The sequence below is a fragment of the Cornus florida genome, unplaced genomic scaffold (assembly GCF_030987335.1).
Source record: "Cornus florida cultivar Cherokee Brave unplaced genomic scaffold, ASM3098733v1 CherokeeBrave_3.0.0_Hap2_Chr09, whole genome shotgun sequence".
Lineage (NCBI taxonomy): Eukaryota > Viridiplantae > Streptophyta > Magnoliopsida > Cornales > Cornaceae > Cornus > Cornus florida.
In genome coordinates, this window is record NW_026775579.1 from 40,369,160 (window position 1) to 40,393,174 (window position 24,015).

A 24,015-nucleotide genomic window follows, 5' to 3' on the forward strand; every position below is an offset into this window, starting at 1 on the left:
GAAATTGTACTGTGACAATAAAGCTGCTATTTCGATCGCTCACAATCCAGTGCTTTATGATAGAACAAAGCACGTGGAGGTAGACAAACACTTCATCAAGGAAAAGCTCGAAAACGGATTGATCGATATGCCATACATTCCTACTACCGAGCAAGTTGCAAATGTGCTTACAAAGGGAATTACTACAAGACAGTTTGACAGACTAATTGGCAAGCTGGCTATGGAGGATATCTTCAAACCAGCTTGAGGGGGAGTGTTGAAAAAGAAAGATTAAGTAGTAATACTACCAAATATTAGGAGTTTTATTAGTTGTAAATATTTGCTGTAAATTAGGAAATTAGTTAGGAAAGCTAGCTATTGTAATTAGTTTCCTGATTTTGTGCTTGTATTCTCTCCTATAAGGAGAACCCTTGTAAACTTGTGAGAAAGGAGAGCTAATAGAGAAAAAGTTCATTCCATATTTTTTCCCTTTCAAGTTCAGAATAATTTCTACTCTAATGCTCGCCATCGAATCTCCATAACCACTTCCCTAAAATAGACCTATTGAAGGGCACCAACCTACTAATCCCCAAACTACCCAACTAAATAGGCCTATAAACCTACTCCCAGTGAACAAGGTGGTAATTGAACTCCTCCCTGAAACCTCCCCAAAGGAAATTCCGCTAAAGCCTCTCAATCCTCCAGCCACTGAGGAAGGGAACTGGAAAAGAGATAGAAAATAAGTAGGATAACTCGACAACGTGCTCTTCATAAGGGTTACCTTCCCACCCTTTGAAAGATATTGCTTCTTCAACTCGGTAAGTCTTCTCTCAACCCCGCCCTCCTCAATGGAGATCCCAAAGGTAATCCCAAATAAGTAATAGGAAAGCTGCTAAGCCAGCACCCAAGAACCATAGCAAGAGAGGCAATACCCTGAACCTCACCCCACCCGAAACCAAAGCACTCTTTGCAACATTCACTTTCAGACCAAAAATTGCCTGAAAGCAAACCAAAACACACCTCAAATATCTCACGTCGGCAACGCAAAAGACCAAAGTATCATCCTCAAACAATAAATAGGAAATCTCCAACTGGTGCGCCACAACTCTACCCACCCTGAAGCCCCTAATGAATCCCAGCTCTACAACCCTCTCATTAGCCTACACAGAGCCTCCATGACAATGATGAACAAGAATGGAGAGAGGGAATCCCCAGCCTTAAGCCACGTGAAGTACTAAAAAAGCCAGTCAGAGATCCATTCACCAGAATCAAAAATCACACAGAAGAGATGCAGGATACAATCCACCTTCTCCATCTCTCCCAGAAACCCATCCTCTCCAGCAAATAGAGCAACAAACTCCAACTAACATGGTCGTAAGCTCTCTCACTGTTATAATAACCCTCCTATTCATAGTATCTATCAATTCTCTCTCCCTCTCTCTCTCTCTCTCTACCAGTAACTATTCCGATCCATGTCAATGTATTAAGCCTAATATCTTTGACTAACATTTTAACAATCACTTGTCCAGAATAGTGCAAGAACCATTGTCCATTATTTTCATCACCACTAGGGCGACAGTCCTTTAAACATGTTCTGAAGCATCCATGAGTTGATCCAAAACACAACCTAATAAAGGATTTACACTAGCTTCCAAGACATTAGGCACAACAAAGGGGGAGTTTTTAAGTTCTCTTTTATTGTTAGAACATTAGAATTGTTAACTAGTGTGACCCCATTAACCGAGGGTGCAAGGATGGAAGGACTGGATACAAATCTAAATTTTGGCAACATTTCCACAACATAGCTAGCTGCTCTAAGAACTGGAACTTGCATTCTTACACTTGATAACCTGATTATCAGTGCACCCTAAGTTACCTGGACTGAGGTACATGTATCGGGTATGGGTACGAGTCTAAATGTCTAACCTCGCTAAATCTCAAATCTTAGGATACGTGAACTTGACTTGAAATGTGTCTAACACCTAGATACAGATATGTGAACATTTCTTACACACTTAAAAACATAATATAATGACATATGATACTATTATTCTTTTAAAACGTGCTCAACAGTAATCAAAATAAAAAGAATATGGTGAAAAAGGAGAGATTTCATCTCAGTCAGACGTAGGTAGTCCTTCTTTGCTATCACATTTGAGCTTTTTCTTTCTTCTTCCATCATCAAAAGATAATCTATGTGTCTGATTCGGGAACATATGCCCGACACAAATCCTATACCCATATCCATGTTGTGTTGAGACATGGGTACGTTAAGGCTAATGGGAAGTCCAGGTGACACAGAGTGGACCAGAAATGGCCCCTTCTTGTCTTTTTGTAACATGAATTAACTATATTTGAAATGTGAAAAGCTGCATGATAAACCAGTTATATGTTTAAACTGCAGGCGGAGGATGACTTTTGATAATAGACAGTCCAAAATTAAAATTGAAGGCCACTTTAGCCAGTAAAGATAAGAGGATAATTTACAATAAAGAAGAACTCCAAAATATTCACCTTCAATTTGCAAGAACTGCTACACCCAGAAGTATCGTCACCTGAACCTAGATTATCGGGCATATCCACCTATAGAAGAGTGGGAAAAGAAATTGAGTGCATAGAGCAAATTAGATATTCTGCAAGAATATTTATTTCATAAAGTTAGAAATGGAATAGCAGATATTGTGTAGAAATCACATCAGTTACCCGAATAATTTTATCAACAATATATTGTGTAATCTCTCCATCTTGGAATTCAAAAGTTGAAACAAAATGTTGCGCCATACAGCCCAAGGACTGCAATACGGTTGGAATATTCTGCCCACTGTGCAGATAATCTACAAGTGTCTATATAGATAAAAATAAGATACATAAGCCTGATTATAATCAGCAACAAGGGTTTTATAGACAGACACCAGGAATGAGCAAAATCAACAAGAACAAACCGATATACGAAACACATGTATAATTAAGGAGCTATTGCAGTTCTCCCGAATGATTCTGACTGAAATGGCAAAAGCAGAAGTATCAAAGAAAAACACTTACCACTACATTTGAATGGAATCTCACATCATTAAATGTCCTAAACCTTCAAATTTAAAAAAGGAATCACAAATATTTTCTTGATTTGCCTCATGTCTCATCAACTTTGGAGTGTCAAATGATTCCATTCTTTGTTCAAACTTTTCCAGTACCGTTGTGTGGAAATGTTCCATTGATACTTCATTTTTGTTGTATAAGTTTCAGCTTCATTCTTTCAACTTAATTAGTTAGTTACTGCACTGTATCTCACTATTGTTTTTGCTAAGCATTCTGTTGGAATATGTGGTAATATTCTTGTAATAAGTATTAGCATTGGGATTGACAAGAATATTTAGTAAGCATAATCAGTGGGATTGCCCAGAATATTTACTAAGCATAATCAGTGGGATTGCCCAGAATATTTACTAAGCAGAATCAGTGGGATTTGACCACAATTATTGTAACTCAAATCCCACAATTATTGTAATTACATTTCCTGAAGAATATAAATATATGGGTGTAGAAATGTCAGAATTAACTTTCTACAACCCTTTCTTACATTCTACTTTATCTTCTTCTCTCTCTCTTATCTTTCCTCTCCAAACCCTAATCATCCAAAACCCTATTATTCAACTTGGTATCAAAGCCAGGTTAAGTTATGTGCTCATCTATCTCTTCTCAACTTAAAGAAGGCCTAGAAGTGTGTTGACGTCAGCATCAGCATCAGCATGTTAAGGCTCAAAAGTCTTCATCCTGAATCGCCTCTCTGGAACGTCACAGTATTTTTTCCTGATTTTGAAGTCGTCATCTAAAAAAAAAAAAAAACAGGAGAGGTTGTTTGTTGTGATCTCGTTGATGGAGCCTTTTCTATTGGATTTTCTGCTTCCATCTAACACAGAAGGGTGCGACTAGGCAGTGTTGATGATTTTCTTAAATTTTGGTTACATGATTCGAAGCATTCAACTCAGGTCTGATAATTATATAATTGTTCTGCTTATTTCTAGTTGAGTTCATGTTTAAATTCCTTGTTTGTTCTTTGGCTATTGTATCTATTCTTGACATAAGATCTACAAGTACAAAAAAAGGTGCATTAGGCCGTGTCTTGGCCATTGTTGACAATCCATCTCTTTAGATTAGTCCTGTGAAATTGGACAGGACCAATTACTTAGCATGGTCTCGATCATGCCTTTTGTCAATTCAAGCACGTGGCCTGAGTGGTTATTTGATTGGAGAGCGCAAGAAGCCAGAGTCAACCAATACCTCTTATGATCGATGGGCGTGGTGATGTCTTGGTTGCTACACTCCATGAAACCACGTATCGGTCGTGGATACCTTCTTCTTGATTCAGCCCATAGCATTTGGGCGGTTGTATCTCAAACTTACTCTCAGTTGGGGAATGATGCACAAGTCTATGAATTACGGAAAAAGGTGCACGAAACCAAAGAGTGAGATATGTCAATTTCACAATACTATGATGACCTTAATAGTCTGTGGCAAGAGTTCGATATTATCAGAACATTCAAGCAGAATGTGCTAGTGATAGTGCCAAATTTCAAAAACTTTTGGATAAAGAGCGTGTGAATGATTTTTTTTCCGGGCTTAACATGGAGTATAACCAGATTTGTATTCAGGTGCTTGGTAGGGATCCCTTCCCATCTTTGACGCAAGCTTATGCATATGACGAGCAGGGCGAGAGTCGTAGGAGTGTCATGATTCACAGTATACTCAAGATCGTTCTGCTTTAGCTTCTATCCCTCACAGAGACCAGCGGTCGTGACAGCCTGGTGTTGATGGCAAGAGTGGGGGTTCTGAGAAGGACCTACTGAAGTGTGACTTTTGTGGTAAGACAAGACACACTCTGGATCATTGTTGGAAACTTCTTGGACGTCCCACTAGAGGTCGAGGTAGAGGACGGTCTGGCTCAGCAAAGTCACGTGCTCATTTGTAAGAGGTCTCAGAGACAATGTCTAAGCCAAACAGTGGGAACTCTGCCACTCTCACTACAAATGAATTGCAGATACTTTGAGGGTTGATGGCTCGCTTCAGTACTTCATCTGCCTCAACTTCTGCTACAGTCTCATCTTCTTCTAACTTTGCTCACACAGGTATATGTATATCTGCAAGTGTTTTTAGTGTCTTTCCACCCTCTCAACCATGCACCATTGAATCTGGAGCCTCTGATCAACAGGTTCTTCCAATCTTTTCTCCTCTTATTCAATTTGTTCCAGTAGGGATAAGGTTAGAGTTGCAAATGGCCCCCTGTCATCTATTTCCGGAAAGGGGCTTATCCAATGTTCCCCGTCCATGTCACTTTCTTCAGTATTACATGTTCCAACTTTTCCTAACAATTTGCTGTCTGTGTGACCTTTTTTCCTACACATTGTGTGTTTCAGAAATTGGGGACGGGGAGAATGATTGGCAATGGTAAGGCACATAGTGGTCTATATCTGCTTGAGCCTTTTTCTGGTGATAACCCTTTTTCTCGTTCGGCTCTTCATGCTGATAATTCTCATACACATCAGCAGATACATCAGTGGCATAGACGTTTGGGTCATCCTTCTATTGGTGTATTAGAAAAACTTTTCCTGATTTGGTTAAGCAGTGTAATAAAGAGAGTTTTATTTGTGATGCTTGTGAGTTTGCAAAACATCAAAGGAATACTTATCCTATTAGTAATAATAGAAGCACTGCTCCTTTTATGATTGTTCATTCTGATGTATGAGGACCGTCCAGGGTTGTTTCGCTTTCTCACTATCGATGGTTTGTTACTTTTATTGACTGTTTTTTCTACAGTTACCTGGGTATACTTATTACGTCATAAAAGTGATGTGGTTACATGTTTTCAAACATTTCACAAGATGATATGTACTCAGTTTCATTGCTAAAATTAAGATTCTTAGAACTGACAATGGGACGGAGTATACTGAAGGTTCCTTTCAAACATATCTAGCTGACCATGGAATTGTTCATCAAACTAGTTGTGTTAATACTCCAGCACAGAACGGCATGGCCAAACGGAAGAATCACCATCTTCTTGAAGTAGCTAGCTCTTTACTATTCAGTATGGGTATTCCTATAACCTTCTCGGGTGATGTCGTTCTCACTGCCACATACCTCATTAATCGGATGCCTTTGAGAACTCTTGACTTTATGGTTCCTATTGAGTAGCTTCAAGGTCATGGAAACATCCATTTCATTCCTCCACGAGTTTTTGGAAGTGTGTGTTTTGTTCATGATCACCAACATTCCAAAGGGAAACTTGATCCCAAGGCACTAAAATGTGTGTTTATTGGACACTCGGCAACACAAAAGGGATACAAGTGCTACCATCGTCCTTCTAGAAAAACTTTTGTTAGCTTGGACGTCACTTTTCATGAGTCTAAGCCCTATTTTCTTCCTTCAAAACTGTGATATTGTGGCCCGAATTTGGTGACGGCGCACTGCAACCTGCTTTCGACCCTTTTTTTATTTTTGATAAATAAAAATATATTAATAAAGGCGCTCAGAGGGGAGTGAACCCTTAACAAAGCAAACAAAATACGCAAAATGCGCCATTACAACGATATGTTGTCAACAAAATCCAAAAAGCTATCCATAGATGGGCTATTTTTCCGATTAACCCAAGAATAAAGAGAATGCAAAATATTCGACTTAATAACCCACACCGGCGACTCCTTTCCTTCGAAAGATCTCCTATTCCACTCGTGCCACAGCCCCCACCAAATACAAAGAGGTGCAACCCTCCACGCTTTTCTAACCCAACTGCCCATTGGTCTCCCTCTCCAAGCCTCTAACATATCCATCGTGTTCCTTGACACCACCCAGTCTACCCCAAAAACATTCAAGACCATACTCCAAACATCTGTTGCCACTTTACAGTGCAACAAGAGATGGTTAATTGATTCGCCCATCTTCTTACACATGCAACACCAATTAACTGCTTTCAACCCAATGAATGAGCTTTGTGTGGGCCCAAGCCCACCAAAGCTCTGGGGGTTTGGGGGCTTGGCCCTGAGGAAATTTTTTGACCCATTTTTGCTCATGGGTCGTGGACCCTAATTAGTACTCTTGTAGCCCAATATATAAAGGACATTTAGGGTTTAGAGTGGGTTGTGAGAGAGAGAATGAAATTCGTATAGAATAGATAGTGAGGGGTTGAAACTTCTAATCTCCGATTTTACACATAGTGAAGACTTTCACCGGATCTCCACCGTGGACGTAGGCTTTGCCGAACCACATATAAATCTTTGTGTTTTTTGTCTGGTGTTTTATTTTTCTGTCGTGTTTCATAATTGTTTTTTGGTTCACTGCGTTTGTCATAACAAAAACCATCTCTTCAGGGGGAGAATGTGGAGGAAGAGAAGTTTTTTCATTCTAAAGCTTATATTCCTATTCCTGTTGATTTGATTACGTTTCCATTTATGCAATACTCACCATGTAATATATATAGGAGTACGACTAATAATATCAGTAGCTAATTACAGCCTTTCACATTCAACTTGGTATTAAAGACAAGTTCACAACCCACCCTACTACAGCTTCATCTCTGCTTCACCTTCTTTTGGTTCCACGGGAAAAAAAAATTCCACGGAATCAAAAAAATTGAAAAATTGGATCTATGTCCAACGGATCTCTTTCTGTCTCCATTAAGTTTCAGTCACCAACAACAAGACTTCACCCAACCACACCAAACCCCTTCGGGGGTATTACTGTTTCCTTCCATCACTTCCTGCGATGGCGTGCCTCTCTCTAAAGCAATGACCGACTCGGTCGTTATGTGTTGTTGACGAATTGTCCGGCTTGTTTTCGTGTTGTGTTGCTTCCGCAGAGTTTAGTACATGCCGTTGATGAATCATCCGGCTTAATTTTACTCTTGCAGATAGAGTAGCTCAGGGTTTAGATCAGCGAACAGAAGCCTGTGTTTTTTTTTTTTTTTTTTTTTTCTGTGGCCTGCAGATAGGACTGCCAGCACTTGTGACTTGCAGTTAGCAATGTTTGCAATCTTCATGCAACCTGGTATGGCATCTGTTGAGATTACAGATAATATATCCTCTGGGCATAGTTCCCAAGCCCAAAGGATCACTACAACTTTATTAGATGGAAAAAATTTTCCGATTTGGGAAAGATCAGTTAGTTAGACTTTATTTAGGGAGTCGTGGTAAAACGGGATATTTATTGGGCACACTGTTTAAAGGCCATCACCTACTGAACCCATCAGTGGGACATTGATAATTGTACCATTCTTGGGTGGTCATTCAACTCTATGGAGCAGCATATATATAATATGTTCATGTATCACGAAACTGTAGACACTTTATGGACTGCCCATAATGATGCTCGGATCTATGAGTTGCACTGAGACATTGCACGGCCTACCCAAAAGGATCTCAATCTGTCAGTAGCAGATTATTTTGCCTTCCTTCAATTACGTTGGGAAGAGCTTGCTCATTATGAGTCCCTTGGTGACATCTTAGCAGAGGCTGCAAAGTTTATTATAGCCAGACATGAGCGACATCAGACTTATCATCAATTCCTTATGGGATTTCGTCCAGAGTTTGAGGCCCTTCGCACTCAAATTTTGAACACTACACCACTACCCTCTCTTTTCGAGGCCTTTGCTATTATTGATGGGGATGATCGTCGACGCCATGGTACACCATCAATGGCTCATTTTGCACTTCCCACGTTTGACACTGATCAGATGGCATTAGCCGCTACTTCTTGACCGCCTAGCACTAGTAGCTATGGTCGTGGCAGTAGTAATCGTGGACGGGGGAGTTCCATCATCTATACACATTGTGGGATGACTGGTCATGGTAAGGACAGGTGCTTCCAACTCTACCCACACCTCAGATCTAGCAACACTACTGTTGTTATTGCTGAGTCTTCTAATGAGCCACCTGCTCCTCTGCCTGATGCATTGATATGCGTCAGTTGCATACACAAATTGGGTCTATTATCCGAGATCATCTATCACAGGCAGCTTTCCCTTCAGCAACATCTGCTGCAGCTCACTTAGGTACCATCCCTTCAACTACAACTGCTGCAACTCACTCAGGCACCCCATCTGCATTCCATGCCTCTCAGTCTAGTATTGTTCCTCCAACTTAGGTCATTGATTCTGGTGCTTCCGATCACATGACTGGCGAGTCTCGGTATTTTTCAGATGTGGAAGCATCCTCGGGGACATACACCTTGCTGATGGTTCTTTTACACCAATCATCAGTAAGGGTACTGTCCCTTTATCTCCTGATTTATCTTTACAGTCTGTTCTTCATACTCCTAACCTTTCCTTTAACTTATTATCTATTAGCCGCTTAACTTGTTCCCTTGCCTGTTCAGTGACTTTTTTTTCCTCTCAGGACCTAGTTACAAAGAGGATTTTTAGCAGGAAGCATGAAAGGGATGGGTTGTACATCTTTGGGACGTCTCCAACGCTTGCACATGCTTCCGTATTACCGGACCATAAAAGATTTTCTTTTACAACCCAGACACTCGATTTATGGCATGCTCGTTTAGGACATGCTAATTTTCAGCATTTGTTATTTTTATTTCCTGCATTATAAACAGCTTGTAAAACCCATCAGTTTCGATGTTGTGTGTGAGCTCTCTAAACACACACGTACCTCTTATATTTCACAAATGCATCATAGTCCTTATTTATTTGATCTTATTCATTCGGATGTCTGGGGACCTTCCCCTGTTACTTCTTACTCTGGTCATAAATATTATGTGACTTGTATTGATGACTACTCTCGGTGTACTTGGGTTTATTCACTTAAATCATGCTCTGAGTTATCATCTACTTTTACTTCTTTCTTGCAAATGATTTAAACCCAATTTAATACTATAGTTAAAACCCTTTGGTCAGATAATGGAGGAGAATATATCTCTAATGGCTTTCGGTCTCACCTTAATGAATTGGGAATTTTTCATTAGTTGATCTGCCCTTATACACCGGAACGTAAAAACCGTCATATCATGAGTGTTGTCCGGTGCCTCTTACGTGGTATGCAGGTTCCTCAGTCTTATTGGAGTATGGCAATTCTCACTGCAGTTTTTTTTATTAACCGCACTCCTAGTCATACTTTAGGGGGTAAGGTTCCATTGCATATTTTGCGACCCAATAGCACCCTTTTCCCTATTACTCCTCGTGTTTTTGGATGTACCTGTTTTGTTCAGGATCGATGTCCTACGCGTACGAAGCTTGATGACAAAGCTACTTGCTGCATTTTTCTAGGTTATTCGACTATGTCAAAAGGGTATCGCTGCTATGACCCTAGCACTCGTCGAATATTTCACTCTCTTGATGTCACTTTTTTCGAAGATGTTCCCTTTTTTGGCACATCCTTTTTGCAGGTTCCATCTTCTTCTACATCTCTGATTAGTCCTCCAGTGTCTTTTTCACCTCCGGCTCAACCTGCACCAATTTTTAATCTTTGCATATGGCTCATCCAGAAATTTGTGTATACACTCGTCGCCCACAGGACCCTCCTCCCACCTCCCTGCCACCATTCACTTCTGGCACAGGCATTCCTAACCCCTGCTCTTCCTAGTTCTACTTCAGATCATGGTTCACCTAGTTCTAGTTCTAATTTGCCTATTGCAACACTCCGAAAAGGTACACGGACGTGTGACTAAACACCCTATTGCCCAGTTTGTTTCTTATCAGGGACTTTTGCATGCCTACAGGACCTACCTTTCTGCCACTTCTACTATTTTCATCCCTCGCACTGTATATGAGGCTTTGAGAGACCTACACTGGAAAGTGGCTATGGTTGCTGAGATGGATGCCTTGCAGAAAAATTAGACTTGGGAGCTTGTTACTTTACCACCAGGAGAGTGAACTGTGGGCTGTAAATGGGTATTTACAGTCAAATATCAGGCAGATGGTACTATTGATCATTACAAAGCTAGGCTTGTCGCTAAGGGCTTTACACAGACTCCATGAAAGGACTTCACTGCTACTTTTTCTCTGGTGGCCAAGCTAACTACTGTCCGCCTTCTCATTTCCTGAGCGGTTTGCTACTCTTGGCCCCTTCACCAATTAGATGTGAAGAACGCCTTTCTTCATGGGGATCTAACAGAAACAATTTATATGGATCCTCTTCCTGGTTTTCGACTTCAAGGGGAGTATTCGGGGAAGGTGTATCGCCTTTTAAAATCCCTATATGGGCTTTGAAGCAGTCTCCTCGAGCATGGTTTCACCGATTCAGCCATGTAGTTATTTCTATGGGGTTCACTCGGTGCCACTCAGATCATACCTGCTTCTACCGTCGTAGTACTCTAGATAACCGTTGTGTCATTATCTTGGTATATGCACAAGTGATGATGCACCTTGCATTGATAAGGTGAAGAGAGACCTTGGGCATACTTTTGAGGTTAAAGACTTAGGTCCCCTTCGTTTTTTTCTCGGTATTCAGGTTGCACGCTCTAGGCATGGCATTTCTCTCTCCCAACGGAAGTATACACTAGACCTCGTATAGGACGCTGGTATGCTTGGATGTCGACCTGCTTCATCTCCTATGGACTCAACACATCGTCTTCATGCCGAGTCCAGAGACCTACTTCCAAATCCATCTACTTATCAGCGTCTTGTTGGTCACCTGATTTATATGACAAACACTAGACCTGATCTCACATTTGCAGTTAGTGTTGTCAGTCAATTCATGCATGCTCCTCAGACCTCACACTTAGATGCAGTATATTGGATCCTTCGGTACCTTAAGTCCTGCCCAGGACTTGGTTTATTCTATAGATCCACACCACTGCCTCTCATCTCATGCTAGTTTGATACTGATTATGCTAGATCTTTGACTGACCGTCGCTCCACTTCAGGTTTCTGTACTTTTCACGGGGGTAATCTCATTTCTTGGAAAAGTAAGAAACGAAGTGTTGTGTCTCGTTCTTCAGCAAAGGCAGAATACCATGCCATGGCTCAAGGCACTTGTGAGATCATTTGGCTTCATTCTCTATTAACTGAGCTAGGATTTCCTACTACTAGTTCGTCGACACTTTTCTGTGATAACCAATCTGCTATTATGCTCGCGTCTGACTCCGTTCTTCATAAGAGGACCAAGCATATTGACGTTGATATTCATTTTATCAGAGAGAGTGCGTTCAGGAGTTATCCGTACTTCCTTCGTTTCCTCTTCTAATCAGCTTACCGACATGTTCATGAAGTCAGTGGGACTGTCTGCTCTCCGCTCTAGTATTGGCAAGCTAGGCTTAGTTGATATCTTCGCTCCAGCTTGAGGGGAGTATTGGGAGTTAATTCAGGATTTGATATTATTTGATACTATTTGATATTATTGTCATCATCTACATCCTACATTAGAGGCATAGGATCTGTGATATGACATACTATATCAGAGGTATAGGATCTGTGATTTGATTATGTTTCCATTTATGTAATACTCACCATGTATATATAGGAGTATGACTAATAACATCAGTAGCTGATTACAGCCCCTCACATTCAACTGGATGCAAGTGGGTTTTTTGTGAAGCAGATAGCAGATGGAACTATTGAGAGATACAAGGTGCGTTTGGTTGCTAAGGGTTTCATCCAAACATATGGCATAGATTATCGAGAGACATTTGCGCCAGTAGCTAAGATGAACTCCATCCAAGTGCTTTTGTCATGTGCAGCCAATTTAGGGTGGAGTCTTCAGCAATTGGATGTGAAGAATGCATTCCATCATGGAGATCTCGAGGAAGAAGTCTTCATGGAGGTTCCACCCGGATTCTCTTCTATGACTACTGAAGGAAAGGTATGCAAATTAAAGAAGGCACTGTACGGCTTGGAGCAGTCCCTGAGAGCCTGGTTTGACCGATTTTATAGGGCCATGATCAAGTTTGGATGCAAGCAAAGTAATGCTGATCATACCGTGTTCATTAAGCGTGCTAAGGGCAAGATCGTTGTTCTTATTGTATATGTAGAGGACACTGTGGTAACAGGAGATGATTTTGAGGAGGTGTCCAGGTTAAAAGCTCACTTAGCCCAGGAATTTGAGATCAAAGATTTGGGGAACTTACGGTATGTTCTTGGTATAGAGCTTGCAAGATCTTATCAAAGCATCTTTATATCTCAAAGAAAATATATTCTTGATCTTTTAGAAGAGATAGGCATGTTAGGTTGTAAACCGGCAGACTCTCCTATTGAGATGAATCATCATCTTCGAAGTGGTGATGGCAAACAATTAGACAATATAAGATACCAGAGATTGGTTGGGAAACTTATATATTTATCTCACACTCGTCCAATCATAGCATATTGTTAGCATATATGATACCACGATTTATAGTATGACTTACCATAATAGCAAAGATTTGACTATGCATATGTTAGCATATATGATACCACGATTTATGGTATGACTTACCATAATAGCAGATTTGACTATGCTATAGAATATGCTTTAGAATAAGTTGTGATTTGATTTAGTTTCCTTCCTTGTAATATGAGCATGTGCTCATTTTATTTATAAATACTAGAACTGTGAATGAGTAATTCATATCATTAAAGCCTTTACGCAATTCTCTCCTCTCTCTTCTTTTTATATATTTCTACTTGGTATCAGAGCCAACACCTTTCCACACCTTTCAGCAGCCTTGCTACTTGTGCGACAACTACCTTAGGCTGTTTGTGACATCGTGTGACATTGCCTACACATGTTTTTCTGTGTTGCTGTTTTGTGATCGAAAACAGGTATTTTTAAGTTTTACAATTTCTTTTTCACTATTCTAGGGTTGGGTAAATTGGGATAGTTGGTTTCCAACACCTAGAAGGGCGTGGGTAAAAAAAAATTAGTCTACAGAGAGGTTCCGGATATTAAGAAGGAGGCTGTCTGGCTATATGTAAGCGGGCAGCGCTCCTTAAAAAAAGTATGTATTTGGATTTTTCAAGAATGGTCTGAGGAGACATTGTTATTGTTTATGGTCTGAGGAGACCTTTTGATTTATTAACAAAAATTGTGGTGTTTTTGGAGTTTTTTATTGTCGTGTGACAGATTATGGCAGATTCAGGGTCCTCGACTGTTAATTCTCTTGGCTCACGTTCTGTAGGTGTTGGTGCCATTTTTCCCACCAACTCATCAAAAAATCCAGGACTTCAAATCACCACAGTGAAATTAGATGGTTCCAACTATTTGTTTTGGGCACAGTCTGCCAAGATGTTCATTGGTGGCAAAGGCAAGATTGGCTATATTATTGGTTCTGAGAAAGAGCCAGCTGAGTTAGAGAAGGCATATCCACAATGGTTTGCAGATAACGCTATGGTTATGTCTTGGCTAGTCAATTCGATGCAACCAAACATAGTTGTTGGCTATATGTTTATGAAGACTGCTAAGCAGATTTGGGATTCAGTTCAACGCACTTATTCTCAGAGGCAGAATAATGCACGAATTTTCCAGCTGGGGCGAGATATCACCATGATTTCTCAGGTGACTTGACAGTTTCAGGTTACATCGCCAAGCTTCGTGCTATTTGGGAGGAGATGTCATATTATGATTCCTTCCACTCTTGGAAGGATCCAGATGATGCAGGAATTGTGGAGAAGAATCAAGTGTTTCAGTTTCTTGTTGGATTGAATGACGAGTTTGAGTATGCTCGTGTTCATTTATTGGGCTTATCTTCATTCCCTACTCTTGAGGATGCATACTCCTATATGTTGTCAGATGAGAGCCGCCGGACTGATCCATTAGGTGTTGCTTCTGTTGATCGTTCTGCTATGGCAGTTCGAGTTCCCAACCTTTCAGGAACTTCACCATCCTAGTCAGTTCAAAGCACTACCACCGATCCTCGACGACAACGTGCACGGTGTGACCATTGCGGAAAAATTGGTCACATCAAATCTCGTTGTTATGCTCTACATGGAAGTCCACCACAACAGAAACAACAGCCCCGATCCTCTGCACATGTTATTCACAACCAGTCTTGTTGTCAACTCCTGACAACCCTGCCTCTATATCTTCTGCCACAGTTACCTTGACTCAAGCTGATTTGGACAAGTTCAAGCAATTCTTCAACCAAATGGAGGCATCATCTCAACTAACCTCCACTTATGCCCACTCAGGTACTATTGCGTCTGCACATAGCGTATCTATATCTTCAACACCATGGATCATTGATTCTGGTGCTTCAGACAATATGACTGGTATGTCCTCACTCTCCCAATCTTATAGTATCTGCTCTGGCCAACGCAAGGTCCACCTTGTGAATGGCTCTCCATCTTCCATTGCTAGGAAGGGTCACATATCAGTTACTTCTTCATTAACTTTGTCAAATACACTTTATGTTCCAAAGTTAACTACAAATCTTATTTATGTTAGTAGCGTTACCAAACAATTAAATTGTAGTGTAACGTTCTTTCCCTCTCATTGTATTTTTTAGGATCTAGCGTCGAAACGGACGATTGGCAGTGGGCGTGAAGTGGACGGTTTATACATGTTGGATGCTCCTTTGTCACCTCAAGCACATTCAGCTTCATTTTCTAATATTGTTTCATCTAATAAAGCCCAGCTTATGCATTGGCACATGCGTTTAGGATATATTTCTTTTAGTTATTTGAAACATTTATTTCCTTCCTTATTTGTAACGTGGCAGTGTCAGATTTATCCTATGAAACATGTCATATAGCTAAACATGTTCGTTCCAATTATCCTGCTAGTAATAATAAATCTGCTTTAACACCTTTTCATCTTGTTCATTCAGATGTGTAGGGTCCTTGCCCAGTTACTTCTAGTCTTGGATTTCAATATTTCGTGTTGTTCACTAATGATCATAGTTGTGTTACTTCGGTTTATCTTATGAAAACCAAAAATGAGGTATACACCATTTTTAAAAATTTTATGACAATGGTCGTACCATTAAAAAATTCCAATCTGACCAGGGTACAGAGTACACTTATGGGGAGGTACAACGGTTATGTACAAAATTTGGGATTGAGCATCAGATGGCTAATGTTAAAACTCCTCAACAGAATGGTCGTTCTGAGAGAAAGAATCGCCACATCCTTGACTTAGCCAGAGCAATCTACATTGGCATGAATGTTCCCCAGTCACTTTGGGGAGATGCAGCTCTTACCGCTGTTTACAACATTAATAGGACCCCTTCTAGGATTCTTAACTTCGCAGCCCCACTCTCAATCTTACATCCCAATTCATCTCGTTTTTTTGATTCCTCCACGAGTTTTCGGGTGTGTGCGCTTTGTTCAGCAATTGGGGCAGACTCATACAAAGCTTGACCCCAAGGCTTTGAAGTGTATGTTTTTGGGCTATTCTCACTCTCAAAAAGGTTTTAGGTGTTACCATCCTCCCAGTCGTCGGCGGTTTATATCCATGGATGTTTCTTTCTTTGAGCATACACCATACAATAGTGGTTCAGTTGGTTCTCAGAGTGAATGGTTCCCATTGAATATAATGGATGATCACCTTCTTTCGCCTTCAACTCCTCTACCATTACCTGTTTCTTCTTCTATGATTCCTCCTCGTGATACCCCTCCAGCAGGGGGAATTGTTCCTTTTTCACAGGTTTATAGTCGGAAATAACAGGTACAAGCTTCTACTCCCACAATCGACTGCCCTATTCCTTCGGCACCAGCTCTGCCTTCTCAAGCTATTGTTTCGCTTAATGATCGCCCCATTGCTCTTCAAAAGGGTAAACGTTCTTGAACTTACCCTATTTCTAATTTTGTTTCTGATTATGCTCTCTCACCCTCCTATCGGAGTTTTCTTGTTTCTGTTGCCTCGGTTCCTGTTCCTTCTAGTGTTGCAGATGCATTAGCACAACCTTAATGGCGTGATGCTATGACAGAAGAACTACAAGCACTTGAGAAAAATCAAACTTGGGACATGGTTCCACTTCCTATTGGACGAAAGGCTGTGGGTTGTCATTGGGTGTTTACAGGTAAGCATAATCCAGATGGGTCAGTTGCTCGTTACAAGGCTCGATTGGTTGCCAAGGGTCATGCTCAGACTTATGGCATAGATTATCAGGAGACTTTTGCCCATGTTGCCAAGATGAATACCATCCGTGTATTATTTTCCATTGCTGCAATTCGATCTTGGCCTCTATTTCAGTTAGATGTCAAGAATGCCTTTCTCAATGGTGATTTGCAGGAGGAGGTGTACATGGTTCCTCCTCCGAGCTTTCGTTCTCCTGCTCATTCTTGTATGGTATGTCGTCTTCGTCGTTCTGTGTATGGCCTCAAGCAGTATCCTCGAGCTTGGTCCGATCGCTTTGGCACTGCTATGCTCAACTTTGGTTTCCATCAAAGTGCAGCTGATCATACCTTGTTTTTACGTCATTCAGGCGGTAAAACAATTGCTCTCATTGTGTATGTCAATGATATTGTTCTTACAGGAGATGATACTACCAGAATTGATGAGGTTAAGAGCTATCTTGGCTGTCAGTTTGAGATTAAGGATCGTGGTCCCCTACGGTACTTCTTGGGCATTGAGATGGCTCGCTCCAAGACTGGCATTTTCATCTCTCAACGCTAGTATGTTCTTAACTTGTTTTCTGCTTCTGGTCAGCTTGGTGCTCGTCCTGCTGAAACTCTGATTGAGTAAAATCATCGGTTGGCTGATTCTGAGGGGGAGTTGTTATCAGATATTGGTCAGTATCAACGACTTGTGGGGAAGCTCATCTATTTATCCATGACTCGACCTGACATTGCTTATGCCGTGAGTGTCGCGAATCAATTCATGCACTCTCCTCTTGCCCCTCACCTTGATGCAGCTATTCGGATCCTTCGCTACTTAAAAGGGTGTCCAGGCCGTGGTATTTTGTTTGCCAATCATGATCACTTACGTGTTGAGGCTTGGACAGATGCTGATTATGCAGGATCAATTTCAGATAGGAGGTCTACTCTGTACCACTATTGGTGGTAACTTGGTTACCTGGCGCAGTAAGAAGCAGGATGTTGTCTCTCGATCTAGTGCAGAGGCAGAGTATAGGGCTATGGCTCTTGGGGTAAGAGAGTTGCTTTGGCTGAAAACCTTGATGACAGACTTGTGCCTTCCAGTGTCGCTTCCATTCTCACTCTAGTGCAACAACAAGTCTGCCATTAGCATAGCAGCAAATCCCGTTCAACATGACAGGACTAAGCATATAGAGGTGGACCGTCACTTCATTCGAGAGAAGATCATCTCTGGTCAAATTTGCACTCCATTTGTCACAAGCTCTCAGCAGCTTGCAGACATTCTTACAAAGGGCGTCAGCAAGATTGTGTTTAAGAATGCATTGTCCAAGTTGGGCGTTTCAGATATCCACGCACCAACTTGAGGGGGAGTGTTAGCATATATGATACCACGATTTATGGTATGACTTACCGTAATAGCAGAGATTTGACTATGCATACGTTAGCATATATGATACCACGATTTATGGTATAACTTACCATAATAGCAAAGATTTGACTATGCTATAGAATATGCCATAGAATATGCTTTAGAATAAGTTGTGATTTGATTTAGTTTCCTTTCTTGTAATATAAGCATGTGCTCATTTTATCTATAAATACTAGAGCTGTGAATGAGTAATTCATATCATTCAAGCCTTTACGCAATTCTCTCCTTTATCTTCTTTTTATATATTTCTACTCATATGCAGTGGGTGTTGCTAGCCAATTTATGCATGACCCTCGAATCACTCATTTAGAGACTGTGTATCGCATTTTGTGATATTTGAAATTTGCGCATGGAAAATAGATCTTATTCTCTAGTAATGCACATTTGAAATTGGAAGCTTTCACATATGCAGATTGGGTAGGCTCAATTGATGAAGGACGGTCCACCACACGTTATTGCACCTTCATTGGTGGAAATTTGGTTACTTGGAGGAGCAAGAAACAATCTGTAGTGGCTAGGTCAAGTGCAGACGCAGAATACAGGGCTATGGCTCGTGGGGCATGTGAACTCATGTGGATTCAGACCTTGATGAGTATTTGGGTGTTGTGGATGATGGTCCTATGAGACTTTATTGTGACAATAAAGAGGCCATTAGCAATGCACATAACCAGGTTCAACATGATAGAACGAAGCATATTGAGATTGACAGGCATTTTATCAAGGAGAAGTTGAATCATGGAGTGATCTAGCTGACGTTTTCACTAAGGGTTTGGGTTCTAATTCATTTCATTCTATTGTAGGCAAGTTGGGCATGAGAAATATCTATACACCAACCTAAGGGGGAGTGTAGGGATATGTGGTAATATTCTTGTAATAAGCATAATTAGTGGGATTGCCCAGAATATTTATTAAGCATAATCATTGGGATTGGCCAGAATATTAAGTAAGCATAATCAATGGGATTTGACCACAATTATTGTAATTCAAATCCCACAATTATTGTAATTACATTTCCTGAAGAATATAAATATATGGGTGTAGAGATGTCAGAATTAACTTTCTACAACCCTTTCATACATTCTACTTTGTCTTCTTCTCTCTTTCTCTAATCTTTCCTCTCCAAATCCTAATCATCCAAAACCTTATAATTCAATTAGTGATGGACTAGCGTTAGAACCCTAGGAGTTGCAAAAAAAATGAAGTCGGAATGACTTGCATCTTCTTTTTTGGCTAGTATAAGTAAAATGCTAGAGTGAAGTTTGCTTGTATCTTTTGAAATTTGAAGGTACAGTATTTTGCTGGAAAAGGTTATGTCAAGCTTGAGATATGATTGTATTTCGAGATTGAATGTATAAATATTTATTAGATTTTGTTTGTGTAATCAAATGGTTTGCAGATGATTGGGACGTATTCCGGTTCATTTATACGACTGTGCAGCCATGAATGATTAGTGCAATGATTGCCACACCACAATACACTATAAAGTCTGGATCTTGGGGCATCATAGTAGAACTGTACTAAAATGCATATATGAAATAATTAGCATGATAAGGTATGCAAAAGTTTAGCAGGTTCACATTTCTTCACATAAAAATATTCATTAATAGGATAAGAAATAGATAAGGAGGGAAGGAAGAAAGCTCATATTTAGCTAACATTAAGGGGCAGCTTGTCCTATATACAACATCTGTTAAAATTTTCAGTCAGCTAACTTTAACAAGAGAGGAAAAAACAAAAAGAATGGAACATTTTAAAAAATTATAATAAAAAAACATAATATAAAATAAAAAGTACATAGCATGAAATGATTCCAATGCCCTTGTGGCACAAAGAAAGTACATTAAAGTAAGACAGTATATTAGAAAATGGATGCCCAGACAACTGGACACGTATAATGATTCATACTTCCAGTAATATTCATGAGGCCAAAGCCTTCATATTAAAAGGAATATACATGAGCAGATGAAATATATATGAACTATATATGAACCATAGCTTATGGCATAACATTGTACAGCAGTTCGATACAGAGTTTAGATAAACAGACCTTGTGTAACACCGAGATGAACTGCTCAGAGGTACCAACTAATGCAGCAATTGCAGAAACAGCAAGTTTGGATTGAGTGCGAGTTCCCTCAAGGCAAATCCTCTCCAAGAAAGGGTAAATATCACTAGAGGGACAAAGCACATAAAGCCACTCCAATTCAATAACCAAATAGGAATGGACAATACAGAAGGATGGTTTATGAAATGGGCAACAACCACACTCAACAACAACCATCACAGCAACAACCACAAGAAGATAGACATTGCAACTTCAAGAAACATGTTACAACAATTCCTCCAGAACCATATTTCATCCAACCATTTTCTTGGTTCCAACTTCCAACAAAACAAAAAATCCCAAAGTCAAAGGTGTAGTGTGAAATATCCAAGTTTCATGCTGCGCAGCATTAACAGAATGTGCACAATGGCTAAAACAAGCACATATAATATATATAAGACGGTTTATGGTAACAAATTAACACAAAGGCTACTGTCAGAGAACCATCAACAATTAAAGAGACAAAAACTTCGCCAACATGACCAAGTAGAGAAAGAAATAACGTTTTATATAGAAATCAAAGACAAGTGATTGACTTGAACTGCAGAAGGAGAAGCTACATCTGAACGGGCAATCTCGAAATTCAGAACTAAGATTCAAATTCATTAAATAATATGTTTGCAATGAATGGAATCCAAAGAAAATAATCATATGACATCCCTCTTGGATTATAACATCACACTACCACAATAGCCAATTTTTATCAACGCACACTATGAACATCCCTAGCAACATAACAAAGACCCTAAAAAGTTACCTGACTTTGATAGAAATATGGGGGCCTGCTTTTGCTAAAATCTGAATTAGCTCATCATTATATGAGTCATCTTCGTCCAATAACAACAATTGCAACTGCTTTTCTGACCCTCTCAGGAGTGAGGGGAAAGTGCTGATGATAGCCTAGATAATGTAAAAATACAATTTAGACAAAAAAGTTCACATCAGAAATTGTGCTTAAACTGGCATATCATAGCATACAAGATAACTAGAAAATGGAAGTATATGTTGTTTTAGGTGCAACAACGAGAGATTGGTAAACTCCTAATTTCACAGGAATTTCACAAATGTGCAGCTAAAGTAATATGGAGAGCTAGCTCTAATAGAGAAAAAGATATCTCATTCACAAAGTTTCTACTTGTCTGACAATATGTTCTCTTTATATAAATTTACAGGCTATAAAAGATACCAAAAGGAAAAAAACCTTTCCTTCATGGTGTCTCATACAAATTAACTGCACCACAAAACATCCTAAATTCACTTATCATAATGCACCTGGAGCATGGACTTGTGACATGTGCCTCATTGATTGCATAAAGGAACATTTGTTTTCAAACATATACTGCCACCCCCACAAAGTGTTTTGCTGCTTTACCATGGTCAAAAAATATGCTCAACAGCCTTATCTTAACAATCCAATATCTTGATGTTCTGCTTTATGTGGCACAAAATCTTTTCAAATACAATGGAATTCCCAATTTCCCCAGAAAACGAAGAAAATTTTCAGGATTCAATGTTTAGTTTTTCCTTCTTCTTTTTTCCTTTTTCTACCTCCCCTCCTCTAACCCCCCTTGTCTTTGCCCTTCCAGAAATTACTAATGGCCTGGCCAAACCCAGGTGAAAGAGGGTCCGGAAATTATTTTCAACCAGCAATTGATGAGCCTCGGTTAGAACCTAACTACGTCGTTGCCCCAAGCCCAAGGATTCAGGATCCAATGTTACACCAACTTATGAAAAGAATAAATAGAATATCTCTCAAGACATTTGTCTAACACTAGCAGGGTATTGCAATTAATATCTTTGGGCTAGCCAAGAATACTAAGCTATCACTATCATACAAATCACCATCACCAAGGTAACAATTGTGAATTATCAGAGCATCCCAATCCACTAAAAAGCAATTGCTCTTACCAGAAGAAGTTTCATGGAAGAAGCCTCCAATTCCTTATTTCCAAATCTGTCACTGGAAAGATGATCCAAAATACAACGGACATGCTCAGAACTAAATATATTAAACAAGCATTTCATGGAGAGTGATCGTAAAAACCCAAAATGTGGATGCTTATCCCCTATCTTCCTCAAAAAGTCATCCTGGAAAAGGAAACCAAAAATATATATATCAATAATATTAATACAAATAATTAAGAATAGAAAAGAAAGAAGATAGGTGCAAGAGTAAATTTGAAATAGCTCATACAAATAGTTTTCGATGATATGAAAACAAACAATTAAGAACATAATGAATGAGCAAAAAAAAAAAAAAGAAGAAGAAGATAGATACGAGATTAGAAATTTAGAAAAGCTCATACAGCTAGTTTTCAGCACACAAAAAATAAATAAATCAGAAAAGATGACCTACATCACTGAAAATATCCACATCATTTAAGCATTCAGTCCAAAATTAAGATGTTCTCAAAAGAAGTAACTCCCAACCACAATAGTAAAACATATAAATAAAGAAAAAAAAATTCTACAAATATAATAATAGTAAACATTTTGCTCTCCTCTTTTTTTTTTCCTGAATGGGGTGTTTTTTGTTTTTATATATAAATCAAAATGGTACAATTACAAAAGGAGGTAAAAAACCTCCATTACAAGCCAAGAAATGGAGTAAATCCACTTTCTAAGAAAAAAACAAACCAAAACAGAAATAACAAAATACAAAAGAAAGCAAAAACTGCTTTGTCATGAAAATCTCTGATGTTGAAAAAACCAGGAAAAACAGCCCAATGCAATGAACCAAAACTCCCATTTGGTCCAGTACTCTGCAGCAGATCTACAACAACAAACCCTTGCCAGCACACTGAACAAACACCAGAAATGAGACCAGTGAGACCAGACCAGAAAAAAAAAAACACCTTCCTCATTAAAAAATGAGAAGGAAATCTTCTAGTCTAATTTTGAGATGTGACAAAACCTCCCAAACAATCGACTGTGCAGCATGAGTAACTTGAGCTTGATCTCCATTATGCAAAACTTCGTTTCTAATAGCCCAAATTTTCCAAATAGCAGTTGAAAAAACTGAGCTCAACACTTTTGATTTTGTAGAAAAACATTTTGCTCTCTGGATTGCTTGGTTCAAACAGAAGTACGCTAGAGCGTTGGAAGTTCGGCACCACCCATTCCAAAATGGTTTGAGGAGACATTGTTGATGGTTTGTGGTCTGAGGAGACATTGGTGATTCTTCCATCTACATATTTTTGAACATGTGTATGAAGGGGAATGGTTTAAGGAGACATTTTTTATTCTTTCATCTACATATTTTAAACATGTGTATGAAGAGCAATGGTTTGAGGAGACATTGTTGATTCTTCCATCTACATATTTTAAACATGTGTAGGAAGGGCAATGGTCTAAGGAGACAATAATAGTTGTTTATAGTATGAGGAGACATTGTTAATGGTTTATGGTCTAAGGAGAGACCAGTTGAGTCAAATAAGACGTATTTGGAGAAAACGTCATGGTTATGTCTTAGCTAGTCCAATTTAATGCAGCCTAACATAGTCATTGGCTATGCATTTATAAAGACCGTGTTTGAGGATGCATTGTCCAACTTGGGCATCT

The 24,015-nt window shown here is 39.6% G+C and overlaps 1 protein-coding gene and 1 pseudogene across 2 annotated transcripts in view; both read right to left on the minus strand.

Annotated features, from left to right (window-relative positions):
- LOC132273725 (sister chromatid cohesion protein PDS5 homolog B) overlaps positions 1 to 24,015 on the minus strand; it is a 121,630-nt gene that overhangs the window by 63,259 nt on the left and 34,356 nt on the right. The window contains exons 12-16 of one of the 2 annotated variants that reach the window (XM_059774771.1): positions 22,363 to 22,542; positions 21,212 to 21,354; positions 20,398 to 20,521; positions 2,674 to 2,823; positions 2,494 to 2,562 (exon numbers count right to left, since the gene is read on the minus strand). In XM_059774771.1, coding sequence (XP_059630754.1) covers positions 2,494 to 2,562; positions 2,674 to 2,823; positions 20,398 to 20,521; positions 21,212 to 21,354; positions 22,363 to 22,542 — 666 coding nt within the window. The remainder of the gene's footprint in view (positions 1 to 2,493; positions 2,563 to 2,673; positions 2,824 to 20,397; positions 20,522 to 21,211; positions 21,355 to 22,362; positions 22,543 to 24,015) is intronic. The other variant, XM_059774772.1, reaches the window with a different exon arrangement.
- On the minus strand, positions 22,025 to 22,156 carry LOC132275503 (U4 spliceosomal RNA; annotated as a pseudogene).